At 42.9% G+C, this 27,458-nt stretch overlaps 1 protein-coding gene across 1 annotated transcript; it reads left to right on the forward strand.

The window, feature by feature from the left end:
• Nucleotides 1-347: 347 nt before the first annotated feature.
• Nucleotides 348-26,779, forward strand: LOC147897512 (uncharacterized). The gene is made up of 5 exons (XM_087380035.1): nt 348-430; nt 523-576; nt 660-1,070; nt 1,155-1,276; nt 26,597-26,779. Exons 1-5 carry the CDS (start codon nt 367-369, stop codon nt 26,777-26,779), a joined length of 834 nt encoding a protein of 277 aa, XP_087236161.1. The 5' UTR covers nt 348-366.
• Nucleotides 26,780-27,458: the final 679 nt, after the last annotated feature.

Here is a 27,458-nt window from a genome sequence, read left to right on the forward strand (position 1 = left end):
TTTCTATATGTTTTGTGAAGCTTATAACAACATTGAACTTGACAATCATTTTTATTTGTCTCAAATTTTTTGTGAACCTTTCTTTATATAGGAGGTCCAAATAATTAGTGATTGTTGATTTGTAGGTATCTTGCTCATTTGGCAAGAGAGAGAAAGATCTTAGAGATTCCAAATTTGTGCAAGAGTTGGGTGGAAATTGGTCATGCTGCTTGTATGTATCCTCCTGGCATGCACAATCACTCTCAATGGGAACTTGCAAATTGTCCTTGGTGGAAAGACTTCCCCAAGGGACAAGTCTTGGTGCGTGAGAGAGACTTTCACAAGAAATATGCCTCATCTAAGGACATTGAAGAAAGTAAGGATAAAATGGGGGGAAGCTCTAGAAAAACAAAAACACAAGAACAAAAACAAGAACAAGCTCAAAAGAAAGGTAAGAAATATACATACATGTTGAGTTTCTAATGTTGTTTATGATGAGGGTTTGGAATAGTATACTAATGTTATTCTTTCCTATCCATTTAGATGAGGAGCCATCTAGTCCACCAAGGCAAGATAAGGATCAAATGAAGCATGCAAGTAAGGTTCTAGTTTATTTTTGTTCTTACTATCGGTGTTTCAAAATTTCCTTTGGTTTTGTTTGATAAAAATTTTCCATGTAGGTTCACAATCTATCACAAAGTTGGTACAACATTATGTATTTCATAAGGCACAGTCACCAGATAGTCTATCGACTCGTGGTATCACTCCATTATATGCTTGTATGGTGGGTGATTACATAACCATGGGCATGGACTTTTCACAGTCCAAGAAAAATGAAAAGTATACTATTTTGCATGAGTTTTTCATGAATGTAGTTAGCCCTGATCGAGACTACATGCGGTTGGGTAAGAAGATTAAGTGGGCTGCGGATTTTATATTGGTTGACTTTCCCACTGGATTTCCACTTGATGAGAGAGAACCCATCCCAGTTTGGAACCTCTTATTGGAGGACCATGTGCGTTATGGGCTTGCCGTTGCAGCAGCTTCATTATCAGATAGTGGTTGGCTGGCAGTTATATGTCCTATGGCAGGTAAGGTTCAATATCTAGCACTATTGTTGTTATATGTCCTCTATTCCCATTTTTCTTGTATGAGATAGTGTCATTTGATTGTAGGACACTGTATTTCGTGGATGGAGCGCTTTGCATTTGTTCAAGGCTTGGAAGTTGTCAGACGTGTAGTCATTCATGACAAGCTTCCACATGGATATTGTAAATACCATGGTATAACTCTTAAGGTATGCTACAATTCCATGCATGGTGTGTTGTAATGCTACATTCATGAACTTTTTAATGTGTTTCTTTATGTGGGATTGATAGATGCCATGTTACATGTAGTATGCATGCTAGGTTTTGATGGTAAAATCATATATTTCATTTTTGTTCCATATGTGTGGTCACATGTAGTCTTTCATGCTATGATACTTGTTGGCTAAGGTCATTCTTTGGTATGTGGTTCTCTATGCATGATTCACAGATGCAGTCATCTATGTTGGCTCTAGTATGTAGAGCTAAGAAGACTCCATCAATTTATTTGGAAGAGAGTGTTCCACTATTTCAAAACCTTTCCATTGATCCGCTATCTGATTTATGGACTCACTATGTGCCTCTCAGTGAGAGGACAATAGTGCCTATGTCTTCTCAGATGGCTCGAGGTGGACTTGAGCGATGTTGCTACTTTGTTGGGTGCCTTTTGTCTCTCTTATGTGTTCTAGGAGGATTGGTTTTAGAGATGGGTTGTGGCACAGCTCCTCTCATGCGTGCTTGTCAGGCTACTGGTAGACCTTGTTTTTCTTTTGATTCAGATAGCAGTATTATGGCTACCATTGTTGAGCCACTTGTAGCAGACCATTCCGAGAAACGGGTGAGGTCAGGGCATGATGGTGATGGGGATGAAGATAGAGTGGACCCCATCACAAATCCATATGATGATTAGTATGGTACTGAACTTAGATCTTTCTTTGATGACATTTGGATATTTTTGGATTGTTGTTATTGTGTCTTTAACGTTTTGACTTACTATGGTTTCATTGAATGTATGTTTGATTGTAGTTTGTTACCATGCTATGCAGAAGAAATGGCAAGATTCATGTCAACTAAAAGAAGATACGATGAGAGGCATTCAGATAGGTCACGAGCTCGCATTTACTTTGTTGATGATGAGTGCCAAGAGGAGTAGAATATGATTTAAAAAACCATTTTGATGAGAGCTTGGTGATACTTGTGAGAAGAAGTCCCATTTTGAATATGGTAATATTGCTCTATGTATTATGAAATCCTATGCTTTCAAATGACACTTGGGTTTCTTGACATATGGGTGAGCTGACAGTAATGTGGTAATATTTCTCTATGTATTATGCAATCCTATGCTTTCAAATGATACTTGGGTTCTCCCACATATGGGTGAAGTGGTATTAATGTTATTAATAAGTATAATTTCAAGCAATGTGGATGTTTTGATTGTAGGAAAATAAAACCCATTTTGAATGCAGAAGAATTGTTGTGTATGTGATGCAATCCCACGTTTTGAAGTGACACTTCACTTTATTTTGATTACTAATGACACATATTGGAAGTTACATTATTGAGATAATTCTAATCAATTTTGTATCTTTTCTTGTGCTGTTAGTCCAAAACATCACTTTTTGACCTCGGGTTTGTATACAAGTCATTTGACACCCAAATCATGTCAACTACAAGAAACATGTATTTCATAGACACAATGTATTTCACATGCACAATTTAAATGGGATAGGAAGGACAAATACAATTACCATTTGAGAAAGCAAAATGTACAAGATGTTGTGCTTGGATAGTTAAATACAATGAAAACATTAAAAAAGGCGTGAGATATGTTTGCAACTTTATATGAGGCAAATGAATACCTAGGATCTTGATGAAGAGAAAGCAAATCAATAAAAGCTTTTGACATGCGTATATAGTGAGACTCATAGGCATGAATATACAACTTGCAGCCATATGAGGGACTATGAAATATCAATAAATTGTGCAAGTCATCGTCAATAGACTCACTAAAGGATATGAGAATTGAGTTGTTGGAAAAGTGTTAGTTGCTTTAGTCTCTCCTATGCTACCAAGTCCAAGTTACATTATCAAGATAATTATAATATATTATCAACTTGCTTTACTCTCCCAAATATGGAAAGTAGGTTAAGTTTCATTTTGGAGATTCTTCCCAAATAGTGGATTTCACAGAGCTATGTTGGCTACCTCTATAAGGGATTGTGGAAAAGATCGCTCACTTTTTTGGGCCCGCTCGCTTTTTCTCGCTCGCTCTATCGACTACCTCGCGGCAGCGGCCCCCCCTCTCTCTCTCTCCCTCCCCTCTCTCTTGCTGCCCCTGCCCCCCCCTTCCCTCTCCCCCCCTTCCCCCTCTCTCGGTGCTGCGGTAGCGGCAGCGGCCCCCCCTTCTCTCTCTCCCCCTCCCCTCTCTCTCGCTGCCCCCGCTCCCCCCCCCTTCCCTCTCCCCCCCCTCCCCCTCTCTCGCTGCCGTGGCTCCCCCCTCTCTCTCTCCCCTCCCCTCCCCTCCCTCTCCCCCCTCTCTCTCGCCGCCCCCCCTTCTCTCTCTCCCCCCCCTCCCTCTCTCGCTGTCGCGGCAGTGGCAGCGGCCCCCCCCTCTCTCTCTCTCCCTCCCCTCTCTCTCGCTGCCCCTGCCCCCCCCTTCCCTCTCCCCCCCTCCCCCTCTCTCGCTGCCGCGGTAGCGGCAGCTGCCCCCCCTTCTCTCTCTCCCCCTCCCCTCTCTCTCGCTGCCCCCGCTCCCCTCCCCTTCCCTCTCCCCCCCCTCCCCCTCTCTCGTTGTCGTGGCTCCCCCCTCTCTCTCTCCCCTCCCCTCCCCTCCCTCTCCCCCCTCTCTCTCGCCGCCCCCCTTCTCTCTCTCCCCCCCTCCCTCTCTCGCTGCCGCGGCAGCGGCAGCGGCCCCCCCTCTCTCTCTCTCCCTCCCCTCTCTCTCGTTGCCCCCCCTTCTCTCTCTCCCCCTCCCTCCTCTCTCGCTGCTGCGGCAACGGCCCCCCCCTCTCTGTCTCTCCCTCCCCTCTCTCTCATGCCCCCCCCTCTCTCTCTCCCCCCCGTTCTTCTCTCGCTGCTGCGGCAGCCCCCCCTCCTCTCTCTCCCCCCTCCCCCTCCTCCCTCTCCCTCCCTCTCTCCGCACTGCGACAGCCCTCCCCTCCCTCTCCCCTCCCCTCCCCTCCCTCCCCCCCTCTCCGCTGCCGTGGTAGCGGCCTCCCCCTCCCCTCTCTCTCTCCCCCCCCTCGCGGCTTCCCCCCTCTCTCCCCTCTCTTCCCCCCTCCCCCTTCTCTCCCCCCTCCCTTTCTCTCCCCTCTCTTTCCCCCCCCTTCTCTCCTCTCTCTCCCTCTCTCTTTCTCTCTCTCTCTTTTGCTGCCGAGGCAGCAAGACTCTCTCTCTTATATTCTCTCTCTAAAAATCTTTCCTTCACTTTTCTCTCTCTATAATAAAATTTCAAAGAATACAAATTTTAAAAAAAGTACCTGGAAAAAAGTTGAAATCGATGCTTGTGCTTGCTTGTGCTTGCTTTTGCTCTTCCTCCTCTTTTTGCTTCTCCTCTTGCTCTTCCTTGTTGAAATGAGAGAAACAATGAGAGAAGGAGAGTATATATAAGAAAAACTAGGGTTTTAAGTGCTTCTCTCTCATTGGTCCTTCTATAACATTATCTCCTCTCCCATTGGCCTCTCTATTAGATTATCTTCTCTCTCTCTCCCACCCACTCCCATCCTCCCACCCCATTCTCACTCCCACCCCATTCCCACTCCCACTCCCACCCCCATCCTCCCACCCCACCTCCCCCATTCTCACTCCCATGCCCACGCCCATTCTTTCACCTTCCCCATTCCCACTCCCTCTCTCACTCCCATCCTCCCACCCCACCCCTCCCACTCCCACCCTCACCCCACCCCCACCTCCCCCATTCCCACTCCCACTCCCACTCCCATTCTCCCACCCACTCCCATCCTCCCACCTACACCTCTCACTCCCACTCCCATCCTCCCACCCCCACCCCTCCCCCCCCATTCCCACTCCCACTCCCATTCTCCCACCCTTATCCTCCCACCTCACCCCTCCCACTCCCATCCTCCCACTCCCTCTCCCACTCCCACTCCCACTCCCATTTTCCCACCCCCCTACGTCCCCCATTCCCACTCCCACTCCCATTTTCCCACCCCCCCCACCTCCCCCACTCCCACTCCCTCCCCCATCCTCCCACACCACCCCTCCCACTTCCACCCCCACCTCCGCCATTCCCACTCCCTCTCCCACTCCCACTCCCATTCTCCCACCCCCACCCCCACCTCCCCCATTCCCACTCCCTCTCCCACTCCCACTCCCATTCTCCCACCCCCACCCCCACCTCCCCCATTCCCACTCCCTCTCCCACTCCCACTCCCATCCTCCCACCCCCACCCCCACCCCCACCCCCCCCATTCCCACTCCCTCTCCCACTCTCCCTTTCTCCCACTACCACCCTCCCACACTCCCTTTCTCCACTTTCCCACTCTCCCTTTCTCCCACCACCACCCTCCCAACTATCAATTCCACTATTACTTATGAATTCTAATTAAAACTATTACTTAAATAAATGATCTTACTTGAAAACACTCATAGGATTTAAGGTTTAGGATTTCGTGGTTTGGGTTTAGGATTTGGGGTTTGGTGAGTTAGGGTTTGGGGTTTAGGGTTTAGGGTTTAGGGTTCAAGGTTTGAGGGTTAGGGTTTGGGGGTTAGGGTTTAGAGTTTGGTGGTTTAGGGTTTAGGGTTTGGGGGTTAGGGTTTAGGATTTAGGGTTTAGGATTTAGGGTTTAGGGTTTAGGGTTTGGGGGTTAGGGTTTAGGGTTTAGGGTTTGGGGTTAGGGTTTAGGGTTTGGGAGTTAGAGTTTAAGGTTTAGGGTTTAGGGTTTGGGGTTTAGGGTTTGGGGTTTAGGTTTTAGGGTTTGGGAGTTAGGGTTTAGGGTTTAGGGTTTAGGGTTTGGGAGTTAGGGTTTAGGGTTTAAGGTTTAGGGTTTAGGGTTTAGGGTATAGGGTTTAGGGTTTAGGGTTTAGGGTTTAGGGTTTGGGGGTTCGGGTTTAGGGTTTGGGAGTTAGAGTTTAAGGTTTAGGTTTTAGGGTTTGGGGTTTAGGGTTTAGGGTTTGGGAGTTAGGGTTTAGGGTTTAGGAGCTAGGGTTTAGGGTTTGGGGGTTAGGGTTTAGAGTTTAGGGTTTGGGGGTTAGGGTTAAGGATTTAGGGTTTATAGTTTAGGGTTTAGGATTTAGGGTTTAGAGTTTAGGGTTTGGGGGTTAGGGTTAAGGGTTTAGGGTTTAGGGTTTAGGAGTTAGGGTTTAGGGTTTAGGGTTAAGGGTTAGGGAGTTAGGGTTTAGGGTTTGGGGTTTGGGAGTTAGGGTTTAGGGTTTAGGGGTTAGGGTTAAGGGTTTAGGGTTTAGGGTTTAGGGTTTAGGGTTTGGGAGTTAGGGTTTAGGGTTTAGGGGTTAGGGTTTAGGGTTTGGGGTTTAGGGTTTAGGGTTTGGGAGTTAGGGTTTGGGGTTTGGGGGTTAGGGTTGAGGGTTTAGGGTTTGGGGGTTAGGGTTTAGGGTTTAGGGTTTAGGGTTGTTATTGGATAGGGTTTAGGGTTATTTTGGTTTACGGTTTAGGGTTTAGGGTTTAGGATTGTTATTGGTTTACGGTTGTTATTGGTTAGTGTCTAATTAAATTTTCAAGCACGTTCTGGATTTTTAAATCATTAATAAAGTAGATTATTGAGAAGAGACTAATGTTCTTTATAATGGTTGTTACAGCTTGTTTGCAAAGGAAACTCACAAAGGAGATGGCTACAAAATTTATTCCGGGATGGAGGTGATTTTATGTTGCAAAAGAGAAGTAGTTGCATTTGCTACAATCCATGAAAGTGATCCAAATTCTATTTGTCACTTTAGAAGACTTGGCGAAGATAAGGTGGCGGTTATCGTATCAAGGATTCTTAGTGCACATGTTGAGCTAAAGCATAAGTGTGGGGATATGGAAATCCTTGGAGATGTTATGCCCTATAATACTTCCAACAAAGCATTTATTGCATGGGACAGAGATGAGACTTATCCAACACATGTCATCAGGAATACAAAGTGCATATCTTTGGATTTTAGAGTGGGAGATATTTTACAAATGTTATCATTTACAAATAAGTATGTAGCAGAAGGTCAAGTCTTGGGATTTGAACAAGTTGAACACTGGACATTTGCACAGATGAGAATTCAAAAAGTTACTGATGATGGTATGGATGATAACTCAATGTCATTGGATGGTCCCTACTATGAGGTAGGTAAGGATTTGAGATGGAGCATGTAATTTTTAAAGATTGGAAAGACTCGGCATGTGGTTTTTAATGATAAACATAATGTATACTACAACATCAAAGAATTGAAAGAATATGCCAATGTACCAAGCTCTATTCCTTTAGAGATGGATGATTCCAATGCACTCAACTATAGCACTGACGTCTTATCAGAAGTCGATGAGTTCATTGGTATCGAGAGAGAAAAATATTTCACAAGTGATGCCTTATCCGGGGTGGATGAGTTCATGCACATTGAGAACTTGGGCAAAGATGTCAAAAGTGTTATATCTTCAAGCATGGATGGCTTCATGGATACTGATAAAGTTCTTGGAGTCAAAGCAGGTAACTATGGAATTATGGAAATCATGCACAATAGTATAATGAGTGATGTTCTCTCTGGAGTAGAGGAGTTTCAAGACTATGGAGTTATGAAATCCATAGAAAGTGCATCAATGAGTGATGTTCTCTTAGGAATAAATGAGTTTGAAGATCATTCTGGACACTCTATCACCACTGACTATGGAGTTATGAAATCCATAGAAAGTGCATCAATGAGTGATGTTCTCTCAGGAATAGATGAGTTTGAAGATCATTCGGGACACTCTAATGCCATTGTGACAAGTGGTTCTACGATTGTATCAAAAGTAGGGATGAGATCAACAAAGGACTATTCGGTGTTTGACTTTGATTGTGAACTTGTAAATGTTACAAATGGTTTGACGAATGTATCAAAAGCAAGGATGACATCAACAAAGGAATATTCAGTATTTGACTATCAGAGTGATAAGATCAAGGATGCAACATCTCATGACAACAACATGACAAATAAATCTTACAAGGAGAACTACACAAATCCAAATAAGAATGTACAGAAGGTCCCAAAACGGACATACAGATGCATGAAAAGACAACGAGTGCAGGCAGATCCAGAAAAGCAACCAAAGAGAATAAGAGTAATGAATGAAGATGTTATGCTAAAAGCAATGCGATCTACATGCTGTAAGCATACATGTATGCGATCCATTAACTTACATGACATCAAGGGTTGTAGAGAACATGTCTGGCAAAGGAAAGGAAGCAGAAGAAATGAATACCTACTCACGAGATTGTCTTGCTTTCTTGTAAATGATAAGAGAAGGCGAAGTTCAGGACATCAAATAAGGCCTCTTATAAATGGAAAAAGTATATGCAATAATGCATATCGCATTATTACAGGATTATCACATGGCACATATTGGAATTTGGCTAATAAAGCAAAGTATGGAGTTAAATTTAACATTCATGGAAACATAGGAAGGCCCAAAACAAGAGCCTCAATGGTTGCGGCAACAGCAATTTTGAAAGATTACATTTATGAAAATGCTTTACCGCAACCCCACCTATCAAAAATGCATCTTCCGATAGGTTTGACCAAAAAAGAAGTATTTAACTCTATTGGAGAAACACAGAGGCAAAGAGGGCATGCATCGGCATCTTTTCATACTTTGTATACTCTTTGGAAAAAAAGCTTTGGACATGTTAAAATCCCAAAGAGGCAAAAAATGTCAAAGTGCAACGACTGTGATGATCTAAAGCGAGCACTTGAGAGTGCAACATCAAGAAGCTTACAAAAGAAAGAGAGAATTTCATCATGGACTTGTTCGACATTCTAGAATAAAATATGCATTTTGGAAGGAGCAAGCTATTTCTCACCCAAATGAGTACATGTGCATTATTGTAGATGGTATGGATCAAAATACAACAACATTACCTCGATTCGTTAACACTCCACCTAAGCTACAAGGCAAATACTTTTTAAAGACACATCTATGTGGAGTGTTAGTGCACGGATTTAAGTTTTTTGCAGACATATGGATTGATTCCTTGCATCTACACGATAGCAATCAAGTTGTAACATCCGTTATGAAGGCAATTCACAATGTACATGCAGAAAAAGGTTGCCTACCAGCAACTTTGAGAATACAAGCAGGCAATTGTGGACGAGAGAATAAGAATGTACTCTTCTTTGCATTTTGCTCAATGCTAATTGCTCATAGAATCTTCAATGAGATTGAAGTTGGGTTTTTGTTGGTTGGGCACACACATGAGGATATCGATCAGGTATTTAGCACAGTTTCAAGAGAACTAAAACACAAGGACATGGAGACAATGGATGACTTGATAAGAAAATGTGGGAGGCAAGTTGGTGGCCGTAAGGAAGGAACAATATGCTCAATGGTTGAGAGGATGTATGATTGGAAGTGCTTTATTCTACCTTTCATATAAAAAGGTGGTGATGCCCTGATTGGTCATAGCGCTCCACACTATTTTCGATTTTTCTTAAAGGATGAAAAACCAGTGATGCAATGGCAACACTATTCTCTTGATACAAAATGGGAACCTAAAGAATCTTACTCTCTCTTAACTTCAATCCCGAGCAAAGAAATGCATCCAACATGGGCTCCTATAAAAGAATTCAGCGAGAAATCCAAAGGTGAAATAGAAGGCTTAAAAGCTTTTATTGCATACAAAGAGGAAATGCTCCGGAGATTTCCTGATTGGAAGCCCTCTTGGAAGGAGCACACTACTATTGTAATTAGCAAGACCTACCAATTGATAAAGGACCTTGCAAAAATGCGAGAAGATGATATTAAGGCAGAACGGCCTTTATTTTGGCCAAATGTTGGTAATGACTTGCGTCCAGCATGTGGTCTCTTTGAAAATGAGTTTGAATCGTTGCTCCCACGTCCATATTGTGGACCCAAGAAGAGAGAGTTTGTGCCACAAATAGACATAGATGTCCATTGTTTTGTTGCAGTTCGACCATCGGATGATGAACATGAGAACGTGAAGTTTTGGGTTGCGAAAGTAGTTGACGTGAGCATGGATGACTGGGGGAGAGCTACAACATTTACAACGGTATGGTATGAGCCAAGGGGCAGGAAGGAGAACCAAGATAACAGTACATTGTATAGTAGTTGTTTGAAAAAGGAATGGGTCCCAAACCATGAAGCAATTTCAAGACTTTCCACAGAGACAGTCATAGTATCCTGGAAATCAAGGTCAAAGAAAACAAAGAAGCACATGGGGTATGATGTAGAAGACAAAATAAAATTACCGCAACCAATTATTACGCACATTACAGAGTTCACAAAGATGCTCGCCTGGGAGGAAGTAGAAGGAGATAGCGCAAATGAAGAATGCCAATGATAACACCATTCAAATATCGAGAAAGAGTGAAGGTGGTGGTGGTTGTCAGATGAGAGTGAATGAAGATGGCACCCAAGCGACAAGTGACGACAGAAAGGACATTCTGAACAAGCAAATGTTTGGATCGCTCATTTCTGTGATCATGATAGAAAAGGACATTCAAACAAGCAAATGTTTGGATCGCCCATTTGTACTAAACTCATTGTAAAGGAAAAATTAAATTATTGAAAAGGCCACAGGAGATCCTTTGTACAAAGACTCATCCAGAGCAATATTTGTTGTAAAACTTATGACATGATAATGTAAAATTGCAAGCATAGCTATTGCTATTTTTTGGAGTACAAAAGAGGCTTCCATCATGTCTCATGTGTATATAAACCTTTTAATTTCTTGAATATTCAAGAGTGTTATAGTTTTATGCATTGAAAGTAAAAAGAGTCTTACAGGTCTCTTATGTATACATTTTTAAAATGTTGTGAATCCTCAATAGCATGGTTTTTCATGGATTTAAACTAATAACTCGGATTTTTTATTTTAAGAATATGATTCTTATAAACAAGAAATACAAATTTAGGATTTAATAGTAGTTTTTGCATTATTTGTACAACATTGTAGAGAGATATTTTGAAATGTCTTATGTGAAAATGATAGTGCCAGAAAGTAAACTTTTGATTCTCGAATGACAGTTTCATGAAGTAAACTTTTCAGTTGGGAAGGATTTTAAGGAATAGTCCAAAAGTAGACATATGAGTCCAAAATTAATGAAATAAGTGTTAACTTTGTGTTACAAGTTTGTCTACATGAAGAGAGAGAATGTGTTACGACTTTGTGACACAACTTTGTGTTACAACTTTGTGTAACAACTTTGTGTTACAACTTTGTGTTACAACTTCTACATGTAGAGAGAGAATGTGTTACAACTTTGTGTTATAACTTTGTGATACAACTTTGTGTTACAACTTTGTGATACGACTTTGTGTTACATGCAGAGAGAGAAGCTCTCCAACTTGTATAAATACCACATAATGGAATGAAGCCCACACTCTTTGGGGCATTGTGTTGAGTCTACTTTGGTATTCCAAGCATTTGTCTCAAGTGTCCATGCTTCCTTGCACTGCACGTCCAAAAGCATGTCCTAACCTTGCAACCCTTCTCCCCTCTCCTCCAACCCTGCAACCCTCCCCCTCCCTCCTCCTCCTCCCTCCTCCTCCCTCCTCCTCCTCCTCCTCCTCCTCTCTCCTCCTCCTCCTCCTCTCTCCTCCCCCTCCCTCCTCCTCTTCCCTCCTCCTCCTTCCTCCTCTCTCTTCTTTCACCCATGCTCTTACACCTTCTTCCTCTCCCACTCCTATGCTTTCCTAAACCCTTAAACTCCATGATCTACGAGGGAGATGAGTTCTCCACCATGTACTCTACTCTGAACCTTGGATCCTCCTTCTAACCCTGGACTCCTTCTAAACCTTGGAACCTCCTCCTAAACCCTGGAAATCTTTCTAAACCCTGGAACCTCCTTCTAAACCCTAGAACTCTTTCTGAACCCTGGAACTCTTTCTAAATCCTGGAACCTCCTTCTGAACCCTTAAACTCCTCCTAAACCCTACAACCCCCAATGAAGGCAAAAACCTTCATTACCTCAACAAAGATGGTTTACGTGCCTTTTACACATGCTTGCACTTTGTTTGCTTACCACACTTAAGCCTACATCTCTCACCGGAACACGACTCGAGGTCCTAAGCTACACATATACTACAACCGACAATCCCGATATATCTGTAGGTGACAAAAAGCCTCGGAACCCTGCAAACATAGAAAACCTAGATCTTCCTACGAAAGCAGTAGGAAAGAGCTAACAAAAGACCATCCCTTTGATGTAGCCATAGTAATGACTGCTCTTACGATTTCCATCCTTGCAACCGAACTGAATGATTGAGATCAGGAGAATCTCCTCAAAGCAATGCAGATAGTGGTAAGCAAGTATCATGAAAAGGAAAAGAGAAAGTAGATTAGCCCATGGTTGATGTGAATGTAGGTCATTCTTATGTGTATGGTGAATCCAGTGGCTCAGAACAGAGCCTTGATGATGAGTTGGGTATTCCAAGGTTCTATTGTTACACCTGGAGTAAGGAAGACAAGGGATGTTTTGAGAGCACGTGGTAGTGAGCCTATTTTGCGCAGGTCTATCAGAGTTAATTATCCTATGGATAGGCTGAAATATGATGGATTTACAGCCATTCACTATGCCTGTATGGTCAAAGTGATACAAGAACCATAACCCACTTCTAATTTTGAGCAAGCCATGGGAAAATAAAAATGGGAGAAAGCAATGGATGAAGAAATGGATGCCATGGAAGCAAATGCTACATGGGAATTGGTGCCTTTGCCTAAAGACAAGAATGCAATTGGCTGCAAGTGGGTTTAGAAGGTGAAGCACAATGCAGATGGTTCTGTGAGCAGATACAAGGCAAGATTAGTTGTCAAGGGGTATGCATAGACATATGGCATTGATTATGAAGAAACATTCAATCCGATTGCAAGGATGGCAACTGTAAGAGCAGTCATTGCTATGACTACATCGAAGGGATGGTCTTTACATTATATGGATGTGAAGAATGCTTTCTTGCATGGTGATTTGCAAGAAGAGGTCTATATGGAGCAGCCACCACGACGTTATGTGCATGCTGCTCATCTTGAGTTTGTTTGCAGGTTGAAGAAAGCCTTGTATGGTTTGAAGCCAGCACCTAGAGCATGGTCTGACAAGATAGGACAGTATCTTGTCACTATTGGCTTTCAAATTTCCATCATAGATTTCTCACTTTATGTGAGAAAAATAGAGAAAGGCATTATGTTGCTTGTCATTTATGTTGATGATTTGATCATCACAGGTGATAATGATGAAGATATACTTCATGTGAAAATGCTATTGAAGGAGAATTTCGAGATGAAGGATTTGGGGAGCTACGTTACTTCTTTTGCATTGAAGTGATTAAATCCACAAGTGGGATATGGCTCTTGCAGAGGCAGTACGGATTGGATATGCTATCCAAATATGGAATGCTAGGCTGTAAGCCTATTTCAGTTCCTTTCAAGCAGAATGTCAAGCTGAGTGCAAATGCAAGTGAGCTTCTAGAAGACCCTACTATGTACACACACATAGTAGGAAGTTTGATTGATATGACTTAATATTACCAAGCAAGATTTGAGCTATGCTGTTGGGTTGGTAAATCAGTTTATGCAGGCTCCAAGGAAGCCGCATTTGGATGCGACTAGATGCATACTAAGGTATGTGAAGTCCACATTGCAGTATGGAGTATTTTATGAGACTGGGGTTTAGATACAGTTGCATGGATACACTGATGCTGATTGAACTGGTAGTACAATGTGTTTTGTTCTAGCATGATAGACTGGGTTATTTGCCAAGTGTATACTAATCATGTTGTCACAATAAATGACAACTGGCCCACCTATAGACTGCTGATGCATATTATAAAGTAGCTTACACAACCAAGCTACCTCACATGCAGCCATTGCTACACCCCTATATTCAGCCTCTGTACTTGAAAAGGCAACTGTAGGCTATTTCTTACTGCTCCAAGTGACTGCAGCACTTCTAAAAGAAAACACTTATCCACTGGTAGATCGTCTATTAGAAACCTGCTTGGTGTGCAGGAATTGGGATTGAGCTTAAGGGGGAGTGTTGAGATATCGAGCTCCACTCATGATATGCCAGGGTGACTGTTGTGCATTTATGTCACTGACTTGTTAGGTGCAGATGCAGTTGGTACACCGCCCATGAATAATAGCTGGATGATAGCTATCTTCATGTACTCTAGTTAGTGGCTCAGTCTGTATGCCACCTAGATTAGTTGAGTTTGGTTTGAGACCCACATATAGAGTTCATCTATTCCTTTTGTACTAACATAGAGTTCTTTTTGGCTTTCACAACTAAGAAGAGAAAAACTATTTTCAGCCTGCAAGTGAGACTCCTTCTCTCCCACCCTCTTCACACTCATCTCATCAAAAACAACATCTCTGCTCACTATAAACTTACGAGTAGAAGGGTTATAGCATCTATACCCTTTCTGCTATAGAGAATAACCAATAAAGATGCACTTCTCAGCTTTTGGATCCAACTTGGATCTCAACTCATTTGGCACATGAACATAGGCAATGCAACCAAAAACTTTCAAATGGGAAATATATGGTTTCCTACTAGTATACCTCTCCTCTGGCATCATGCCATGTATTGTTGCAGTGGGAGTCCTATTCATTATGTAGATTGCTGTAGCAATTGCTTCAGCCCAATAATAATCTGGCAGATCTTTTTCGTTAAGCATGGCACAAGATACCTCTCCAATATGCCTGTTTTTCCTTTCTGCAAGTCCATTTTACTGTGGGGTATGACTACATGAATATTGCTGCTTTATGCCATGCTCCTGCACGAAACTTCCAAACTCATTTGAGAGGTACTAATCTCTGCTGAGAGTTGTGGTGCCATGAGCACATGTGAGCAAAGGTATGAGTAAAGGGCAAGCTGCCACATGGCATGAAGGAGATATCCCACATGTGAGCAAGCATATAGATGTAAGTACCCTCACCTATAAAAGGGAGGTTCATTTCAAGTAATATCAATCAAGCACTTTGCACCATCTCAAGATTCTCTTTATGAGTCCAAGCTAATCTACTATCTTAAAACCTAATGTTGGGTTAAGGGCAGTGTGCCCACCCACTTGTACAGTGCCCATGTATACTCATATATATATATGATAGAGGAATAAGTTGGAGTAGCTTTTGCTCCACCATATACGGTGTCTCTTATCCCTTCCTGAGTGTGTGCTCTCCTCTCCCTCGACTAGTATCAGAGCCAAGGAGAGCTTGGTGAGAGCATGGGGGGAGCTTGGTGAGTGTGGCTAGCAAGGTTAGAGAGGAGCAGCCCAGTTCATCGATCAAATTGGAACTGCAGTGAAGGCAAAGAAGCGGATGATCTGATAGAAAGCTCTTGCAAGAAGTTGAAGCAAGCTTGGGCTTGGTAGCTCATAAGAAGAAGGGGAAGGTCTGATAGAGAGCTCTTGTAAGAACCTTGAGCTACCTCTACGATGGTAGATCAAAACAACATATCAGCAAACTGGTCTGATCTATCGGATTGCTGGCTGTGGGATACACCTCTAGATTGGCGTTGATGGGATTGCTGGTTGTGCTCTTGATCATGATGACCGTGCTTACCTGGGTCTTCACTTCCACCAATATGTAAACGTCTATGAAATCCATCACTACTCAATTCTGTCATGAATTGATGAATTGCTGAGCTATCCATGGAAGAAGAAAGCTACTACAAGAATTGCTGCCTATGAAAGAAAGGGGACATTTGTTGCAAAAAAAGGATGCTGCTGTAAGTTGCTGCTCAACATCCTCGACAGATGGCAGCAACAAATCATCGCTAGGAGCTGTGTCAGAATGAGATTGTTCCTCAACGCTGCTTGCTATGGGATTCGATTTATCCTACACACCTGAAGGATTATCATCTACGAGGGTTAGTTACAAATTTTCTTCAAGGTGGAGATTGACACTACCATGATCGATTTGTAATTTGTTTTAAGCCTGATGCAGTACAAGGGTGTTAGGACTAGCAATAGCAATGTGCAGGAAGCTTTTTTTCAGGTGAGAATATCTGAGAATCCACAAGGATTTGGCTCTTGAGCTCAACTAACAAGTTGTAGATCTTTCTACAAGCTACAACTTTGCTATTTACAGCTTTGGCATCTGACCTTTTGGTGAAAAGATATCACTGTTCAAAGACAAGGACATCATGTTATCTTGCCCAAAGTGGATGTGATTTCTCTTGCACAACAGTAAATTACAAAAAGTGATTGGGATCTCACTTTAGTCCAAGGGCATTATTGGCATTTTGGCAAGTCACTTTGGCACATTTGGCAGGTGGTGAATGCTTGATTTTGTTGCCAAAGGATTGCGCACTTGAGGTGATGCATTGGTGATGCAGTAAATGCCATTTCGATGCATTATGGATTTGCATTGGTGGATGCTGCACTGATGTTTATGGATAGTTGAGCTGGGATCCTATTGCCATTGGTTGAGTAGGAAAAACTGCTCATTTGGTTCAGTGCATTTCTTACTTGGATTACTAGGCATTGGTAGGTTACTGAGCTGCATGTATTCTTGTTTATGCCTCTTAATGGCTGAGTGCTTTTGAGCATTGGATCAGCCAGTTTATTTGGAGACCTAATTGGTCTGGACAACACTATATTTTTGGTCATTTGGGTTGCCTATTGCACTATACTGCTCTTTGGTTGTGAGCTATTGTGCCACAGATATGACATCTATAGTTGGTAGTGCCCTCTTTGATATTGAGAGTTTGGATGGATCAAACTTTCAGTATTGGAAAGAGTAGATTTATGATTTGTTAGTGCGAAAGAGGTAGCATAAGCCCATTCAATGCAAAGGCGTCAAGCCTAATAGCATTAAACAGAGTGATTGGGATGACACGGATGAGCAAGCATGCTCTATCATTCAGTCATCACTCTCGAAGTTAGTCTACTTGCAGGTACAAGATGGTGTACAGGGTGTAGACTACCATGCATATGAGTTCTATACTCATATATGCCAGATGTATGACCATGATAGTGTCATGTTATAGCATGATGGGTTGAAATGCCATGATGTGCTGAAATACAGCCTTGATATGCACTACAAAGGTAGATCATTTGGTAGAAACAGGTCATGTCCAAGGGGGAATTCCAAGAGCAAGTCTAGCTCTCAGACTTGTTTTAGATGTTTCTATTGTGGAAAGTATGGCCACATGAAAAAGTATTGCTGGAAATGGCTAAGGAAATCCAAGAAGAAGAGAAAGGTTAAGAATGACATGAAGAAGGAGAAGAAGCATGTTGAGCTTCAAGGCATGGATGCCAAGGTTTCCACTGATAGTAGCAGTGATGAAGGCATTCTTTTATCAAATTTTATGTCATGATTGTGATGAAGGTCAGCAGTCAGGATCCTCTTTTGTGAGGAAGACAGCTAGTGAGAGGTATGTTGAGCCATTGCAGTTGGTTCATAGTGCAGTTTGTGGGCCTATGCCTACCATTTCACTGGGTGGCGCCTCTTACTTTTTACATTAGGATCGACTGACAAGACACAAGTTCCACAGCCACTAGACTAAAAGCATGCCAACCCAGGTACATGCTTGCAATCAGCCTTAACCTGAGGACGGGTAATAAAATGGATCCGGGATTTTGTTGACTCTATGCCAACATGAACTTATGTAGAAAGAGAATGTGTTACAACTTTGTGATACAACTTTGTGTTACAACTTCTAGATACGACTTCTACATGTAGAAAGAGAATGTGTTACAACTTCTACATACGACTTCTACATGTAGAAAGAGAATGTGTTACAACTTTGTGTTACAAATTCTACATAGGACTTCTACATGTAGAAAGAGAATGTGTTACAACTTTGTGTTACAACTTCTACATGTAGAAAGAGAATGCGTTACAACTTTGTGTTACAATTCCTACATGCAGAGAGAGAAGCTCTCCAACTTGTATAAATACCCCATAATGGAATGAAGCCCACACTCTTTGGGGCATTGTGTTGAGTCTACTTTGGTATTCCAAGAATTTCTCTCAAGTGTCCATGCTTCCTTGCACTCCACGTCCAAAAGCATGTCCTAACCTTGCAACTCCTCCTCCCCTCTCCTCCAACCTTGCAACCCATCCTCTCCCTCTCCTCCTCCCTCCTCCTCCTCCCTCCTCCTCCTCCTCCCTCCTCCACCTCCTCCTCTCTCCTCCTCCTCCCTCCTCCTCCCTCCTCCTCCTCCCTCCTATCTCTTCTTTTCCCCATGCTCTTACACCTTCTTTCTCTCCCACTCCTATGCTCCCCCTAAACCTTTTGTTCCTCATCCCTTAAACTCCATGATCTATGAGGGAGACGAGTTCTCCACCATGTACACTACCCTGAACCTTGGATCCTCCTTCTAACCCCGGACTCCTTCTGAACCTTGGAACCTCCTTCTAACCTTGGACTCCTTCTAAACCCTGCAACCTCCTTATAAACCTTGGAACCTCCTTCTAACCCTAGAACCTCCTTCTAACCATTAAACTCCTCCTAAACCTTGCAACCCCCACTGAAGGCGAAAGCCTTCATTACCTCAATCATGATGATACATGTTCCTTTTACACATGCATGCACTTTGTTTGCTTGCCACACTTAAGCCTACGTCTCTCACCAAAACATGAGACTCGAGGTCCTAAGCTCTACACGTATACTACAATCGACAACTCTAATATATCTGTAGGTGAAAAAAAGCCTCGGAACCCTGCATATTGAGAAAACCTAGCTCTTCGTACGAAAGCAGTAGGAAAGAGCCAATAAACTTCTATATGCAAGTTCTACATGTACGTAGAGAATGTCTTACAATTCCTACATGTAGATAGAGAAGCTCTCCAACTTGTATAAATACCCCATAATGGAATGAAGCCCACACTCTTTGGGGCATTGTGTTGAGTTCTACTTTAGTATTCCAAGCAATTGTCTCAAGTGTCCATGCTTCCTTGCACTCTGTTAGATATCAATGCTCCACTCTGCGTATTTTGGGACCGACGACCATTTTGGGTGGACTAGGTCGGTCACCCAATTGATCCTAACTGCCTATGACTGGTGGCTATATAAGAGCAAGCCTGTGAAGCCCATTTCATCACTGGCTACAACAACCCTGATTCCTTAGCATCCAGCCTCCGTCTTCTACTATTTCCAGCATGCCATCGAAGGTTCTTTCACAGGAGTGCATGGTTGGGAGGTAGCGCCATCTATTGTATCAGTTCTATAGTAATCAAAATTTTGATTCTCCACACTATCTTGTTTTCTCTCTTGCGTATGAGATCTTGTTATTTGTTGAGCATAGACGTTTTATTATTTTCTTACATGGTATCAGAGCCTGGACTCTAGCAAGAAGATTTGGTAGTGTGTTTTCTATTTGCAAGCAGATTATGAGAGATGGCCAAGCCCGCAAGACTATGAATCCCATCATTCAGTGAAAGCAAAAAGTTGGACGGCTCTAACTATCCACTTTGGAAGTTCAAGATGAAGACCATCCTAAGCACATACGAGATTGGGGACACTGCTACTGGGGTGGATGTGAGGCCGGTTGCGAGACGGATCCAACCAATGCAGGACAATAGATAGTACCAACTGCGGATGAGATTCTCACATGGACAAGAAGAAATGCAGATGCGCTGTGTTATATTGTCTGCAGTGTTAGTGATTCCGTCATGGCATTAATTCAACATGTCACCACAGCGGAGGAGGCATGGACGGTCTTGAAAAATTAGTACAAGACCATGAATCAGACACGGATTTAGAATCTAGAGACTCAACTCGCAAACGAGAATTGTCTGAGTCTAAAGTAGCAGAGAAGTTCATCACCAGGGTGAAGAATCTGCACGATCAGATGACTGCGATTGGCATCACCATCACCAGTGAGAATCTAGCACGAAGGTGCATATGGATTCTCCCACCAAAGTACGATGGTATTGTTATGGTGCTGAATACGTAGAATAGAAATCCACCCCTCAACTTTGAGGATTTCAACGCGATGCTTCTAGAGGAGGCGATGCATCAAAAGATGAGGACTAGAGAAGATTCGGCTTTCTGGACCAGAGCAAAGAAAGATAAGGGTAAGGACTCTAGTAACCCATCTTCTTCTGATGATAAAAAGAGAAAGAAGAAGATCAAGTGCTTCTATTGCAACAAGGTAGGGCACAAGCAGAATGAGTGCCGAAAGAAGATTGCATATGAGAAGGACAGAGTTAAGAAAGAGTGCAGCAATACCATGTAGGCAGTACCAGTAGAGCTGTTTGTCCCCATTGAAGAGATTTGCATGGAGACAATTCATGTACCTGCGAAAGAACCTTGGATCATTAACAGTGGTGCATCACGCCACATGACCAGTCGGAAGGATTGGTATAGCTCTCCACAGCCAGTAGGGAATGACATCATGGTAGTAGTGGGCAATGATGCAAAATGTCCAGCAAAAGAAAAAGGTACGATTGCTCTCAAGTCAGATGGAGTTGCAAATCAGTTGTCCGATGTTCTTTATGTGCCAGATATCAAGAGAAACTTGTTGTCTGTTTCTGCGATCACGGATCGGGACCCCAAGTTCAATTCGATAAGAATGGTGCCCAGATTCTGGATCTTCAAGGGAAGGTCATTGGTAAAGGTACACGGCACAACAACATTTACGAACTCTCAGCTTCCATTGCTCGAGCAGATGTGAAGAACACTAACCTGTGGCATGAGAGGTTTGGTCATCTAAACCTTAGTTTTTTGAAGGAGATGCATAAAAGTGGAATGATTGCAGACCTACTAGAAATTTCAGATCTGCCCGATGTATGTGAAGCTTGCATGATGGGCAAGCAGCATCCCCATCCCTTTCCTAAAGAGGCCAGTAGGGCAAAGGCTCCTCCAGAGCTCGTTCACACGGACCTCTATGGAAAGATGGAGATGGAAGCTTTGGGTGGTTCCTACTACTGCATTTTGATGCCACATGCCAAGCGGGCGGAGATCAATCCAATGAAACCAAGCTGGCCTGGTTTCCCTTTGCCTTAACCGATGAAGTGTTTGAATGGTACCTAGACCTCCTAGTGGAAGAGCAAGCCACATGGGACCTGCTTCAAATAGAATTCAAAAGGCGCTTTCAAACGGAGAGACTACAAGATGATCCCGATCTCTAGCTAAGCAAGATCGAACAAGGCCGTTGAGAAGATGTACGCATGTACCTAGGCAAGATGAAAAGATTAATCACCAAATGTGACCCACGCCCCATGCAAAGTACCTCACGGCCTAGTTCATTGCAAGAATAAGGAAGAAAGTCTGCAAGGATATGAAAAAGATAATGTTCAGTGCTACTCATGCGACAGCCATTGACATCAAGGATGGCATGATCGACTCTAACACCAGCAGTGATGATGGCAGATCCAGTGCATGAGATAAGCACTCTAAAAAGGAAAAATCCAAGTCCATTGCTGAAACATCAAATGAAGATCACCTCGGGGGGGTCACTCATCATATGTAACCCTATCACGTGAGTTCAACAGAAGGATATTTTTTATTCCTAAAATTTACAGAAATAAATATACGTAAGGGACTATTTAAAATAGTTTTGGAAAAAATTTACAGATTTGTATAGAAAAGGGGTACATTTTATTAATGAAAAAATTTGCAGATAAGGGATTTTAAATATAGGCCTTGAACGCACGTGATATAGAGGGTTTATACATAGTGACCCCCCCGAGAAGATCACTTAGAGGCCATGACCATGAAGTTGAAAGAAGACATGCTGTAGGCCATGGAACAAAAGCTTCACTTTTCTCAGCCGCCACCTCAGACTTATCCATGGTGAGAAAATGTCTGGTGCCCACACTGCATGGCCAATCATATGGCAAATGAGTGCCCAGTCCTAAGAGCCAAGATCACTACCCAAGCAGATCCATCACCAAGATTGTGGTGCCATATATGCATCGGCAATGGCCATGATGAAAATAGTTGCATCTTCAACATGCGCAACAACCCGCCGTGACCTCAACAATACCAACCGGCACCCATGCCAATGTACAGGCAACTGGCACTTACACAAGCATCCCTAGCTTCGAGGCTAAATCCTATTCTTATTCAGATACAAGTCCCACAATTACTCAGGAATCCGAATCCACGATCATATCCAAGAGCACCAAATCTAGCTCCTCAGGCAGTTCCACTTTCCAACCACTCTTTAGAGATTGTGGCATAGGACATGCCTGTATGGATTGTCCCATGAAAAATAAGGTCCCATAACAAACAAAGGCTAAGCTTAACATCCCAATCGGCATCATTAGGGTTTACCATCAAAGTCTAGGGCTGGCAAGCATAATATCACAACCTATGAATGTAATTACACACTTGCAAAAAGACTAACATTCCAATCCAACCTAGACGACTTCTTAAAAATAAAGCACAAGTGCCTCCACCTCCGCCAAGCAATGAGCAACCGAAATCATCCACATCAACTCCCGAGCCTCAAATAAAATAAGCTCCATACCCAAATTCAATGGTGGAGAAGGCTCATTTTTAGGCACTTCAACAATGGGTACAAAAGGAACAAGCTTAATTTGAGGCTGAGAAACAAGCTCAAGATCCAATCCATGAATTGGCCCCACAAAGTATTGATACTATACTCGAGCCACCTCTACTCCAACAATAGACTCTGCAACATAATGTACCGCCACGTCAACTTGAAGGAGCCGCACTCTCTAGCATCCTGAGTTGCCCTATATCCATTCCCATCGGAATCCTCCTACAGAATTGTCCCAATCTCTAGGAGAGTTTCAATGGCTAGATTGAACTCACAAATCCCCCTCCACCTATGGATGACATCGAAGATATCCCTGTGCGGATGGGTGAGAGAGATGACATATGCAACATCGATGTGCCTTTAATCCACAAGGCATATAATGAAGTCCAAGACATAGTTGATGGTTTAGTAGGTGTAAATGTCCTATCAAAGGAGCTCTATGATGAACGGGGTCTCCCACCAATGCAAAAGGCTAATTTCAACATATGCCTTGCTGATGATTCATGGGCTAAACCCTTGGGAATAGTGAATGGCGTGTCAACAAAGGTCACAGGAGTCCTCTTTTCCCTTCAATTCACAATCTTGGATCTCACAAAAAAATCCTATCAAATCTTACTGGGACGTCCTTGGTTATGGGAAGCATCAGTCCTCCATGACTAGGGATTAATAGACTGACAATCCAAAATCATGACACCGCAGTCAGGGTGAATGTGGGGACAGGAGCAATAAAACCAATTGTGCCTAGAGCGTTGGATGACACATCTTCAATGATGAACAAATCAACTCCCTTGTAACAGCATGCCATAGCAGGCAATTCCCAAAGCAATGTCAATACTTGGATACAAACATTCAAGGCAACCATCGATAGCTACCATTCATTAGACCCCATTTTCTTGCAGATAGATGCTAAGGTGCTAGATCCTCCACCCACACATAAAGAACCAATCGATCTAGAGGTGCCATTCTTTATGGCTGTGAGTGGGATAATGAACATGAAGAAGGTACCCATACCAATGATGAATCCAATTTCCCTTGGGACCTTGAAACTGAGGCTGAGAATGTTGAAATTGAAGATCAAGTCTATGACAATGACTTAGCCATTCTTCATGCCCTAGTGGCAATCGAGCTCCCAAAAATTGAACCTCCAAAGTTGAATAATAGCAAAAGATCCCTCAAGAAAGCTAAAGGAGGAAATCGCAGAAAAGCCAAGGCCAAACACTTCAATGAATTTGAACGAGTCCAAAAAAGGATCGTCGAATTGTATCTTGCAAATCCAACTCCCTCAAAATCAGAATCACTGCCTCTTGAATGGTCTCCTGAGGGACTGGAAGGAGTATGCACAGCAAATGAACCCTTACTTAGGAACACCTTACTAGTGGAAAAGTTACCCCACAATTTCCAACGTAAGAAGTTTTGGAAGTATAAACCACGTGTGGATGAAGCTCCATCAAGAGACTTCATAAAAATAAAGTAAAAAAGAGCCTAACAAATTGGTAAATGGAACTATGCCACCCCCCAGTACACATGGCACATGTCAGGCTAGTTCAACACCATCAGAGGCTGAGCTTAGAGAAGTGCCGAAGTACTTTAAGAATTATGCAAGTGGTACTTGTTGGGATATCTCAAGGTGTATGCCTCAGGCACACCTTATGTTTCTATGTGTGAGTGCTAGAGGCACAGTTAGGTGCCCACAAGCACAGTTAGGTGGTGGAGAGCCACATAGGATGATTGAGTGAATCTAGGAGCAGATTGAGGAGATGATTGTGGAGCTTTGAGGTCATCAGTGATGTCAGTGACCTTGTATGAGGTGCCTACTTAAGGACCTCTTTTCTATAAGCAAGTATTCTGATTTTGTGTCCACTCTACTCTTTCCTTTCAGTGTTCCAACATGGTATTAGAGCCATTTGATCCCCCTTGAGCCCATTTCTGCCACATCATCATCTTCTTCCTCTTCTTCTTCTTCACTATCTCTCTCTCTTCTTCCAAAAAATTGCTTGAGCTTGTTCTCCTCCGATTCTCACCCATTTCCCACGCCCTTCCTGCTGGAGATCCCTCTTGTTGGGGCGAATTTCGGGCTATAAGCAATTGAAGAACTACACGCTCTGCTGGTCGCCATTGTACGAAAGTCGTCGATTATTCTTCCTACATTTTCTCTGCGCCTGCTCCGTCTTTGTCTAATTCCTTTCAGGGCAAGATTCTTCATACCTAGAGCTACCTTGTGCTGAAATCTGAGCAGCAATGGCTGCATATTGAAGAAGAAAACAGAGAAAAACCAGTCGACTTTGTTCAAGAAGGTGAAGGCGACCTGATGCGCTTTTTCGCCTCTCCTTCCCAGAGGATCTACTGTGGTATACCAGCTTTCTTTTGCCTTAGAAAGCCCCCTTTCTTTTGCTTTGAAGAGTGTGCTATGAGCCCTCTAAGTTCAGCTCTCTAGTTTTGACAGTTTTGACATGCTTTTGAAAATGATGCTACATAAAATGCTACTCTAGCATTTCTGGTCTTTTGAAGTTTTCAATAACTTCACTACAAGTGTTGCTTCAGTTTTGTTTTGACTTGATAGACCTGGTTGTGATTGGAAAGTGTTTATTTCATCCACTTCTATGAAGCATGTAAAAAGAAGCATCATTGTTTGAAATCTAGTCACTACTATTTGCTACATCAAGTGCTCATACTTTGGAAGTATTTCAGTTATTTTTGTTGGAACACTGAAAGGAAAGAGTAGAGTGGACACAAAATCAGAGTACTTGCATTTTGAATGAAGAAGAAAGAGGTCCTTAAGTAGGCACCTCATACAAGGTCACTGACATCACTGATGACCTCAAAGCTCCACAATCATCTCCTCAATCTGCTCCTAGATTCACTCAATCATCCTATGTGGCTTTTCCACCACCTAACTGTGCTTGTGGGCACCTAACTGTGCCTCTAGCACTCACACATAGAAACATAAGGTGTGCCTGAGGCATACACCTTGAGATATCCCAACAAACCCCCCCTCAAGGAAATGCCTCTGGCTATGTCAAGGATACATCTAGTCTCATAGTTTCTCATGCCATCTCATGGTGGTCAAGGATAAATCTATGGCTAGGTTCTCATGCTAGCAAGGGTTTCCTTGGGTGTAAGGTAAACAAAAAGGGATACAAACAGACCTTCCAATGGTTATCTCTCCTACATGTACATGCACACAATGTCTGTAGGAGGTACCATGGAACAAACATACACATGGCCTACATCATAAGGTGACCAGAGGTGTTCACAAAACACAACACACAATAATTTATTTTCATTCATTTTGGAGGACTATCCAGGCTGAGTACCTTGACATAAAAAGAGTGATCTGGAGCATACATAGAGATGATTTAAAAATCATAATCTTCATGGGATGTCTCATCTTGTGGAGACTCAACTGAAAGTAGATTTGCACTTTCTTTCTTTGCTTTGGCTCTTGCCTTGTCATTGCGAACTTTCGATGCAGTGGCTTGAGTAGGATCCTGAGGATTCTTCTCTTTTTCATTTACAATATTCCATAAGCTTTTCTTCATGAGGACCAACTTGATCCTAGTTTGCCATGTATGAAATGATGTTCCAGAAAACTTGAAGCTTAAATCATTATCCTTGGAATGCATCTTGATCAAGAAGTAAAAATGAACTTTGACTATGTTTTTACTATGGTTTGAATAATAATGGCTCAAAGCAAATTATCAATGTGTGAGATACTCAGTCCAAATCGATAGCAACCAAAGACATGTGAACAACGGGCAGCAACTAGCTGGAATTTTACTGTAGTCAAGCTGCAGTCAGCTTTGAAGTCAAACTTTGACTTAAGCAAGTAAAGTAAGTGAAGAAAACTGCAGCAATCTTTGACCTCCAGATTCGAGCCACTATAGCAAGCTTTCAAGGGGACTTTGGCATGAAATGAAAGGTCATGAAGTCACCCAGTAGCAGCCCAAAAGACAGGCGAAATGGATACGCAAATCGTCGAGCAGAAAATCGTCAAATCCGTGCAGAAAAACACGATTTTATGCTTCTAGCAGCTTGTTTACTGGAAGATAGGCTTCCAAACTCCACAGATAGGATCGTAATGAAGTCGCGCAGGCTCCTATGAGAGCATTTTGCCAACAGTTAGGTGGATGAGCAGCTACAGTTGGAGAAGGAATCGATAGTTGAAAGAAAAACGGGGCAGTTCTGCAACTTCTTCTTCAAATTCCGCCGGTCAGTGAGTTCGACCTGATGTTAGGAGGAAGCTCCCAGAAGCATTGCTGAAATGGATGAATGGATGTGCTGGATTGAGTCTCTCAAGATCAGCAGGTCATTGCAAGAGATGAAGTTGGGGGAAGAAGATGAAGGAGGTTGTGACACGTGGCAGAGCTAGCTAGGGTACAAGGCAAACTTGGATAGGGATCAAGGTGGCCAGTAAGGCTCTGATACCAAGTTGGAACACTGAAAGGAAAGAGTAGAGTGGACACAAAATCAGAGTACTTGCATTTTGAATGAAGAAGAAAGAGGTCCTTAAGTAGGCACCTCATACAAGGTCACTGACATCACTGATGACCTCAAAGCTCCACAATCATCTCCTCAATCTGCTCCTAGATTCACTCAATCATCCTATGTGGCTTTTCCACCACCTAACTGTGCTTGTGGGCACCTAACTGTGCCTCTAGCACTCACACATAGAAACATAAGGTGTGCCTGAGGCATACACCTTGAGATATCCCAACAATTTTTGCCTTGTAAGAGAGATAAACACTGCCCAATATTTGGGTTAGACCCTCTCATGGCTACCT

The sequence above is a fragment of the Dipteris shenzhenensis genome, chromosome 10 (genome assembly GCF_047967505.1).
Source record: "Dipteris shenzhenensis isolate YYH24624 ecotype China chromosome 10, Dip_SZ_1.0, whole genome shotgun sequence".
Classification (NCBI taxonomy): Eukaryota; Viridiplantae; Streptophyta; class Polypodiopsida; order Gleicheniales; family Dipteridaceae; genus Dipteris; species Dipteris shenzhenensis.

Excerpts from the sequence above, each read along its gene's own strand:
- LOC147897512 (XM_087380035.1), top strand. The coding sequence starts at position 367 with ATGGGGGGAAGCTCTAGAAAAACAAAAACACAAGAACAAAAACAAGAA. Across the intron at positions 577-659 it reads GGATCAAATGAAGCATGCAA|GTTCACAATCTATCACAAAG; the intron begins GTAAGGTTCTAG and ends TTTTCCATGTAG. Across the intron at positions 1,071-1,154 it reads AGTTATATGTCCTATGGCAG|GACACTGTATTTCGTGGATG; the intron begins GTAAGGTTCAAT and ends ATTTGATTGTAG.